This window comes from Hesperophylax consimilis, chromosome 9, assembly GCF_061612785.1.
Source record: "Hesperophylax consimilis isolate HC1 chromosome 9, BYU_Hcon_1.0, whole genome shotgun sequence".
Classification (NCBI taxonomy): domain Eukaryota; kingdom Metazoa; phylum Arthropoda; class Insecta; order Trichoptera; family Limnephilidae; genus Hesperophylax; species Hesperophylax consimilis.
The window spans coordinates 37,907,917-37,917,636 of record NC_142844.1 but is presented as its reverse complement, the minus strand read 5'-3'; the positions used below and the strand labels follow the sequence as shown (position 1 = coordinate 37,917,636).

The 9,720-nt window shown below is 35.7% G+C and overlaps 1 protein-coding gene across 1 annotated transcript; it reads right to left on the bottom strand.

Annotated features, from left to right (window-relative positions):
• Nucleotides 1-2,732: 2,732 nt before the first annotated feature.
• Nucleotides 2,733-8,344, bottom strand: LOC149421317 (lipase member H-like). Its single transcript, XM_089635493.1, has 5 exons — nt 8,276-8,344; nt 7,631-7,883; nt 5,857-6,005; nt 3,745-3,953; nt 2,733-2,929 (listed from the first exon to the last, which is right to left on the bottom strand). Exons 2-5 carry the CDS (start codon nt 7,874-7,876, stop codon nt 2,733-2,735), a joined length of 801 nt encoding a protein of 266 aa, XP_089491619.1. The 5' UTR covers nt 7,877-7,883; nt 8,276-8,344.
• Nucleotides 8,345-9,720: the final 1,376 nt, after the last annotated feature.

The following is a 9,720-nucleotide window of genomic DNA, read 5'->3' as shown; positions in this document are numbered from 1 at the left end:
TATAGTTGCAAAGATATTAAATTTTGTCTTGACATAAATATGGTCTATACATGTTTGCGATATAGGCGTGACTCTGGTAGGCAAGTTGAGCAGAACGAAGACCGTAGCTTGCAAGAAGACATTCATAGTCGTCAGCTTGGTGGTGCCTGTCTCCAATTATATTAATGTTCAGATCTCCAGCTATGATGCAGTTAGTGAATTTGTTATGTTTTTGAAGGTTTTCGTTCAGTGAAATAAGGAATTTTGATATGTTACTATATGAAGGAGACCGATAGATAGCGATGATGACAACAGAATCAAGACATTGTATGCACACACTGTTTGCTTCTAATATAGTAGTGGGAATCATTGAGCCAAAAATAGAATATTTTGTGTAAACTATCACTCCATCACTACGGTTTTTGTGGTTTTTTGATGAGAAAACATCGTAGCCTTGTATGTTGGGCGCAATGAAGTCGTCATTAATCCAGCATTCGGTAAGGATGATGAAATCAAAATTTATTTTTATTTGTTCTAAGGCAACTAATAAATTATCAATATTTTTGGTAACACTTCTGATATTTTGATTTAGTATTTTCAAGCAGTAATTGCCTTTAAAATGCGTGGATACTTTTGAGGCGTCGAGAAAATTAAGTGTGTCTATGTCAATAATATTTTGCATTTCATTTTCGATTCGTTCATGTATATTACACCCCATAGTTTATTGTAGCAAGGTCTTTCTTGAGGGCCGCTATGTACGCCGGGCAGTTATCCCTGTCACCAGTTGAGTGATCAGCAGGTCTACCAAATTTAGTGCATGTCGCGCAAACTGGTTTTGCGGTGGCATTTGGGCAAGACTCACGGGTGTGGTTTTGTTGAGCACAGTGACCACATGTAGATTTCGTATCTTTACAGTATTTGTAAGAGTGCCCTATCATGTGGCACTTAGTACAGACAGTCAGTCCAATAAAATCCCTGACTCGACACACAGTCCAGTTTACGAAGACTTTCTCTTGTTCCACCAGCATTTTCCTTAATGTTGCGGGCATCTCGTAAACACGATGACAGGTAGTTCCAGTGCGAGCGCCGGCCAGGTGACTTAGCTTGCAGGTCAATAAAGATCCCTCGATGTCTTGTACATTAGGAATACCCGTCAGGGCAATCCTCAAGAATTCATCGTCCGTCAATTCCCGCGGGACATTAAAGAAAATTACTCTCGGGAGTCGTTTTGTGGGAAGTCGAGCTTTAAGGGAACCCGAATTGTCAAAACACGGTGCTTTTAGCAATTTATCCTGTTCAGCTAATGTTTCTGTATTAAGCAAGACACCTTTATTCCGAATCTTTCTAATCCCTGTAATTCGTACTCCTAATTCATATGGCCGAATTAAGTTCTGGATTTTTTTCTTTGTTTCCTCGCTGTCCTTGGTGGCATCTGCGTCTTTTGGGAAGATGCAGATTGCGGGCCTTGGTGCTCCAACGTGCTGTCCAGATTTTGTGATTGGCGGGGGTTGGTGGGCAATATTTGACTGCTTTCGGACAATGTCAGCAAAAGAAAGGCTGGCTTCCGTTGCTACAGCCACTCTTCGCATGACAGGCCCGAGGTCAGACTCCAGCTGGGTAATTTTCTGTTCCAAGTGCGTTTTTTCTTCTTTTTCATGGCGAATTTTGATTTCCGCCATTTTTAGTTGGGTAGTCACTGTGGCTAAATCAGCACGCATCGTCTCGCGCTCTAACAAAAGCTGGGAAATTGTTCTGAAAACTTCGGAGACATTCCTGGAGATCTTCAACTGCTGTTCTTTCGAGACCTTTGACTGTTTCTCTGCTAAAACTTCCTGAAGAGCTGTCAGATGAGCTTGGGCTTCGTTGAGCACGTCCACTCCAGAGGCGCTGGGAAACTTTGTTTCATTGCTGTCCGAGCAATGGGATGACGTATCGGATAATATGTCCTCTTCTAAATCCTCAATTTGTACACACTTTCCTCCATGTTCCTCAGTATTAGGAAACATCGTTGTGTCCAGCGGGCGTTTTTTTGTCGGATGCATTAATATAGAAAAAAAAAATATAGATAAATATTTTTTTTTTGCACACTCACGAAAATTATTTATTAATGGTTCATTTTATTCGAATAATTTAAATTTTACTTTTATTTTAAATTTATGCACTTAATTGCCATCTGTTGACTAGTAGCTATAGAAAGTATTCTGTTTTAGAATGTAGCACTTATTGCCATCTATTGACGAGTAGCGGTAGCTAGTAGATGACAATTGTATGTAGTAGATATTTTTTATTAATAAAATTTAACTGTTCTTAATTCACAAATAAAAAACTGATTTAAAATTCACATTAAAATTTGTTTAGAATTTACTTTTGTACGAATTGACAAAAAACTTCATAATATTTAGTTATTCAGATTATAATATCCTAGGTACACTTAATGTCAAATTTTTCATAAAAATCACTTTTTGTGCATTTCCCGGTGGATACCGGGAAGACAAACACGCCGGGCGATAGCCCAAGAAGAATACTGCACTTCAACAACAAAATCTCTACGATTTGCACACTATTTCACTGTTATAAATCTTATAAACCGGGAGCTTACGAAATAAGCGACAAGGTACAATGCAAAATATCAATAAATTATCTAATTTGGCTAAATATTGCTCATATTTGGCTAAATATTTCATTTTTTGCAGAGACTTTTTGCCGAATTTACTGCCAGGCTCCAAAATAAATATTTCCGGTAGCCATCATGATCAGGATTGATATTTTTTCTTGTACCTGCTATCAGCAGCGATTCCCATGTAGGCTACGTCGACAGTTTCATTACGATCCGAATCCCATCTCAGGAACTGCACATCTGAAATGGAAGGAATCCTTCTTGCCTCGAAAGCATGCGGGTTCATCACGGATTCTGCCCAATATATCCAGGAGCGTTGATGACTGCAGAATACTAAAATCAAAATATGTGTGTATGTAAAACAAATAAGTTCAGATATTAAATCACCTACTCATTTATCAGGTCATCCGTTACGAGCTTTATATGCGCTTTATCCATCGTTCAGTGAAATATGAAACTTTGCTTTTCAATTGTCTTAGTTATTTTTGGTGCAGTTTCATTAAACGATCTTGAGACAATATTTAACAAAAAGGCAACTTTACCTTCCCAAAATAAAATGAATTAATGTGTGGGGAATATTTATTGGGCGCTCGAACCACATAACAGCTGTTTCCGCCATTCTACCTGCACAGTGATTCCATTCGCACAGTGACGTCCATTGATGAACTATGAAACTGACTATTTACAATAGTTATTTCACAAAAATACATTACATTTATAAAGCTTTAAAAATATTTTCCAATAATTTTTTTTAATAAAAAAAATGGCATTAAATAAAGAAATGCTTCTATGTAACAAATCTATTTTATCGATGTTATATCGAGGTGTTTTTTGCAAGGCTCGTAAAGTTATTTAATTTAGTCATATGGCGATAGTAATTTGAAAAGTTTACATCCAAATTCTTTGGAAGAAACTCATTTTTAGATGAGACAATGGTTAGAGCGAAAATTCTTCTTGCTAGCTTCTAGTTTTGATTTTCTAATCAAAGAAAAACAGAACCCGTGGCCTAAGCGCCCACCCGGCAAATTACGAAGTCAGTCATCGTCGCAATTCGCAAACTGTCGTTACTTGATGGCACTGACTGGATCACGTGACACTTCCTGTACTGTAATAGGAATTTAAAGTGATGACGTAATGGTTACCATTACCATGTTCCCTGACCGAGTCCTCCGGACAACCAGGCTGTAAGACGCCCCCGTTGGGCCAGAAGTCCGCGTGGCCGCTGTGACGCCGCGTGCCGAACTTGGCCGCATCCGTATGCACCACGTCCACGAACTCCGCGTCCGTGGACTCCAAGTGCGTCGTGCTGTACACCTCAGTGTTGAAGCCGGGGCCCGCCGGGTCCAGACCGCTTATCCTGGTCACAGTCAGTATGATGCAATTAAATTGTCATAATACAGGGTGTATCGGCACTAACCCGACAAACTTTAACCAGCTATTCCTTAGCACATTTGGAGTAAAAAATGTTATGGGCACTTTGCTGTCCGGTAGCATTTTTTTTTCAATTAAAAACAAAAAAATTTAAAATTTCCACACTACATCACTGTCATTGGCATTGCGTTTCGTGTTAAACAGCTGTTATAAGCAAGTGTGTCAAAAAGCGTCTTCGCTCTTTCGCACACACTAAATAATAATAGTTAAAAATGAGACGAATGGTGCCGTGCTATTTCGTTGTGACTGTAAACGTGCGCCAATATAGGTACACACGTGCATTATTCAACGGAATTAGAATAAAATATTTGCCAGATGGGTTTTCAAACTTTATCAAAGGATAAAACAGTGGTGACATGTGGTGAAAATATGAATAATAAATTTTTTATTAAAAAAAAAACGTTACCGGACAGCAAAGTGCACATAAGATTTTTTACTCGAAATATGCTAAGGAATAGCTGGTTAAAGTTTGTCGGGTACGTGCCGATACACCCTGTATATATAAATTGTCATGTTACAATAAGGAAGTTGAGTCCATTTTTTTTATTTTTTTTTATCAATGTTCGCATTCAAACTTAAATACTGGTATTTTTTTTTTTTTTTTAAAGTTTGTTTTCATAGTTAAATTAATTCTCAAAGTTTAAATTTTATTAAGCCCGCCAAAACGAGCGGAATCCGAGCGGTAACAGGCGGGGTGTAGTGTGACGTCATTAGAACTGTGAAAACCACGTCGCTTAAGCATTATGTATGGAAAAAAATTTAATTCTTCAACAAGGAATTCCAGTAATTTTTTTACCAATGTTAACCGTCTATTATAATTGATGTTATTAAAAAAAAAAGAAAATTGATTAAGATTTCATAGTTAAATTAATATTTTAAGTTAGAATATTTGCTTTTCACGCCCGATACGGTACTTGTACGGTATCGCCGTCGCTACTTGTTGACGTTCCCCGCGCGAATTCAGGACCACCGCGCAGAAAAGTAAAGACCAAAAGTAAAATAACGGTTTACAGCCCAGTTCACTGTGAGACTTTTCTGAGCGGCCGGCGGCCTGAAGTGTATCACATGCTTTGTGACATGTATAATAATAAAAACATCTAAGTTATGCAATAAACAACATATTATTATAAAGCACTATACGAATATGTATCTTTAGAAATCCATTTCATATAATAATAATAACAAATACGTACATATATTTGACAAACCCAAATAAACCTTTGGCCTATACACCTCTCTCATCTAAATCGACCATCTCTCATGTAATAGAAAGAGATGCACCATAGGTGTTCCGTTGTACGTACAAGTCACGACACATGTGACGACAGAATTCTTTCGACCAATCGTGGAGCGTATACAGTATATTGCTATTGAATGCTTTTTCAACAACGTTTAACTAATTGTAAGAATAATAATATAGAAATATATTTATATATTTAGAATCGATATTTTTTGATCTACATGAACATATTTTTTATAAGTCAAAATATTTTTCACTCAACTTCCTTATTAGCAAAATTGTAATAATTTATTATAGTCAATTTGTGGTGCACTCAAATTTCAATTAAAACATTGGATTGCGTTTGTCCAAATTTCATCCAGTCCCTTAGTGGTGCAATGGCATTGTGTTTGTCAAAAAAAAACAATATTCCTTTGAATCATCAGGATAATTAAGATTACAAATATATATTTCAAACATTTACAGTATGCGGAAATACGCTAAATATATTTTTTATTCGCTTAAAATCTGAGTTTGTTGAATGAATTGGCATATATCGTGGGTACATTATTTTGGGGGAATGGTCTTGAAATTTCATGTAATTAATTACCTATTTAGTGTAATTCCATAATCTGCTATTGCTTTTCCGATCATTCCAGAAATTTGCCCTCCCAAAGAATGTCCCACGAGGTGGAATCTACTGAGCTCCAAGCCTTTTCCAAATAACTTGCTCAATACTCGAGCAGTTTCATTGGCAACCTGAAAAAGATATTTAATGGAAAAAAATTATGGGGAGTAGGTAGTACCCAAAATTACTATCCTACTTATATTAGCTTAAATACTTGACATATCATTTTAGTATTTACGTATTTCTGAGCAAATACATAAGTTACCATTAATCAGTGACTGAATAATTGGGATTCCTACAGTTTAAAAGCCCTAAAACAGAAAAATGCATGGGGTCGTCGGAAGAGCCCACTTGGTTACAAACGTTTTGTTTGGAATCTTGGCCTGTCAAGAGTTAAGATGACACAATACTATTAAACAAAGTCGGAATCTTAATGACGTAATTGAAGGAGTCGTGTAAAAAAATATTCGGCGCGCGGCCACGGCGTATTGGACTGACCTACGGTCGAATTTGCTCTAGCAAGCCTAGAAAATAGACCATTCCGCGGGGTATATTTTAATTCAATCTGTATTTTAATGTATCAGATAACGTATTAAAATCTCAGATGTTTTTGATTGAATCGCTCGGGAAGTTAATAATTAATTTCCTAGAAAAATAAAGTCTGTAGTTTAAAACTAATTTTAAAATTGAAAAAAGTAATTTTAATGGTACTTTTTATAAATAACATACATTCCGTAGGCATCCGTTGGGAAATTCTAAGGAATTTATTAAAATATGAGCCCCAATCTAACTCCCGTTCTTAAAGTCTTGTAGTGAAAATATTATTATGTACATAATGAAAAAAACATAATAAATCATTTGGATTATCTACGACCTACACATCATCTAGCTGTTATTTTTGCTGTTGTCTTGTAATATTTTATAATATTCTTTGACGTATATTATCCGACAGATGTTAAAGAAGCTAAAAGCCTCGCTGCTTTTCGTGGATTATGCCTAAATACTATAAATAATAAGTTTTAGATGTATTGTAAATTGTCCTTAATGTCATAGAAATAAGTTTTTAAAAAGTAAACTAAATATATAATAATAAAACAAATGAACAATAATACTACCTACGTAATAAAAAAACACATTAGCGCTTCAGCGCAGGTTCTCCTAACTGCAAATGAAATATAATAGTGTATCGTGAACACCACTCTAGGACAACCTGAGCTGTACAATAATCCTGTATCACATGCAGTACACATCATTCTTATTTTAATATAATATTATAGACAATATATATATATATATATATATATATATATTATGTTATGGTTAAGGTAATCACGGGTGTAAGATGTAGAATAATGTTCTCGGTTTACTTCTTCCGTTTCAGGATCAGTTTTTTTGCGTCTATTTATGGATATATATATATATATATATATATATATATATATATATATATATATATATATATATTGTCTATATATTTAAGGAAATGCTTAAAAAGTTCTACCGAGCCGAACCCTCTGATATGAAAATATCTGGAGTTGGTGAATTATTTTCCCATTTGATCTCTGGTGATTTGAGGTGTTGTTTTTGTATTATTTTGTATTTATTATACTTATATAATGCACTTGCATAATGTGGATTGACTAGATGATCATTTGTGGAAAAGTGTGTGGAAGGGTTTAGTTTTTCATGTGGGGAAGATTTAACCCGGACATAATGTCGGAAAAATAGAAATAATTGAACTGCAAAATAAAAATACCTTCGGGCAATTAGGCATCGCATTGAAGAAGTATGGTTCATGATCCATGTTCGACCAGTCGAGGAAGAAGAAGTTGTTCCCGTCCCTCCGGGCCAGGTAAGCCCTGGTCACAGTGACCACGCTGGTGGAGAGCGGCGTCTCCGTGAAGCCGTGGATGTAGAGCGTGCTGATGCCCTCAGTCTTGAACTGTGGCGCTGTCAGCAATAAAGGCCATTTGCTGAGCACGTTTTCGTTGTAGTCACACATTGAGGGCCTTGAATTAAGTTTTCACTGATTGTTAAATATATAAAGCCTTCTCCACATTAATTCATAGTTGAGGCTTCAAGAACCAGAGTGACCTATCCGAAATAGACCTATTAGCCTAAAAGGGTACTTGGTGGTGTAACCCTTGATGCCGATGACCATAAAATATTCATAATTATTAAATATATTTAAAAAAACTCCTTGCATAATTAAAAGCGCAATGTAACACTGGCCTAGGTGTTATTGTTCAAAAATTTTTGCTTTGGAAATAGGCCACTCTGGTTCTCGCGGCCTCAGTTTTCCTTAATATGACCGAATATTAATTAATTTTCCTTAATATGAATATGACCGGTTTTAATAATTAAAGACTTTCTCATCAGATGTTAAACATATTTTTCTTACCCATAATAATGTCTGATATAAATATCTTCTACGGCGTTTTCACGAACCGTGTCATTTTCCTCTGTCACGTTTCTCCCGCCATTGTCTAGAAAAAAATTCCAAAAATATGTAAAACGTGAGATGCTGTAATTCACTAGACATTTTTTTGTAAGCTCCTGAACACAGTGCAGACTTTTAACAAAAAAATAGCTCCTACACAATCACTTATTTCTTAGCAATTTGAACTCTATTGGTGTGCAGAAATACAATATTTGCATATTATTATATTGAACCCACCATAACAACCTGAAGCAGAAACCTCTAAAAACACAAAACTTTTGACAAATACTAATAATGCCAGCCACAAAAAGCCGGAATGGCTTTCAACAGGTTGCATTATACTCGTATTAGCAAAGGTTTACCTAACTCTGAAAAAGTCGTCCTCACACCCCAACTATTAAAGAAATATTAATCGCCTTTTGAACGGTGAGCAGTAATTAGATCCTGTTTTATTATCACACGCTTTCACCTAAATACGAAAACATAAATGATAGAAACACGCTACGTACCCAACTATACATATTATCTGAAATATTTTAGTTCATATATAGGTAATGTAATATGTGTAATTACCTTATACAGAAATGTATAGTACTGGTAACTTTGTGAACAGTAGACATTTCATTCAAACTAGAATGTTTCTAATTTAATAAATTAATAAATAAAAACAAAAATTTCCTCAGAAATCTTAAGATTTGAAAGTACTTAATTATAAACCGTATTAATTTTAAGTAACATTATCAGAAATGAGGAATTTTACAATTTTTCCTTCCCAGAACTGCTCTCTCCTTCATTTCTTTAAAAAGGCCCTCCACACAGCATCCCCAAAGCCTTGTTAAAATTATTTTTCTTAGTGCCTTAATGTGGGGTTAACATAAAAAAGGAACGTCAGCCAAGATTCTTACAATTCTAGGAACTTTAACCGTCGCCCTTTCAATGACAACTCTCATTCTTCAGACTGGTAGGTACCATAATATTCATTTTAGCAATTTGACGACTCGTATTAGGAACCACGATCATGCGAACTCTGGCGGGATAAAAAGGGAGTATCCAATACGGCAACGATCTTGAACCTGAACCGGAACGAAACAAGCAAATTTACAGACAAATAAAATATAATTGGTCGACTCAAAAACAGGACTTCGCTAAGCTCAGTCAATAATTATGTTTATTTTTTTCTGGAACCGTTTTTAAACGCTGTACGGTGGCAAATACAATATTGTCCGACAAACAAAAAAAATATAGATATTCAATTTTTCTATTCACTAAGACATTACCTGAATGGTTCAAACTCTTTCTTCATCTAAGAATAATGTTGTTTTTGTTAGGGAAACCTCTTTTGGCGCCTAGGGGGGTTAAACAGACTTTTACGTAGCAAGCGGGCAAGACGGGATGACGTTCTTACA

What these genes read in the sequence shown, in the direction of transcription:
- LOC149421317 (XM_089635493.1), bottom strand. Translation starts at nt 7,876, where the DNA reads ATGTGTGACTACAACGAAAACGTGCTCAGCAAATGGCCTTTATTGCTG. An exon ending in TATGGAATTACACTAAATAG is followed by an intron (nt 3,954 to 5,856) that starts GTAATTAATTAC and finishes GACTGTGACCAG; the next exon opens with GATAAGCGGTCTGGACCCGG. An exon ending in GGACTCGGTCAGGGAACATG is followed by an intron (nt 2,930 to 3,744) that starts GTAATGGTAACC and finishes TTTTGATTTTAG; the next exon opens with TATTCTGCAGTCATCAACGC.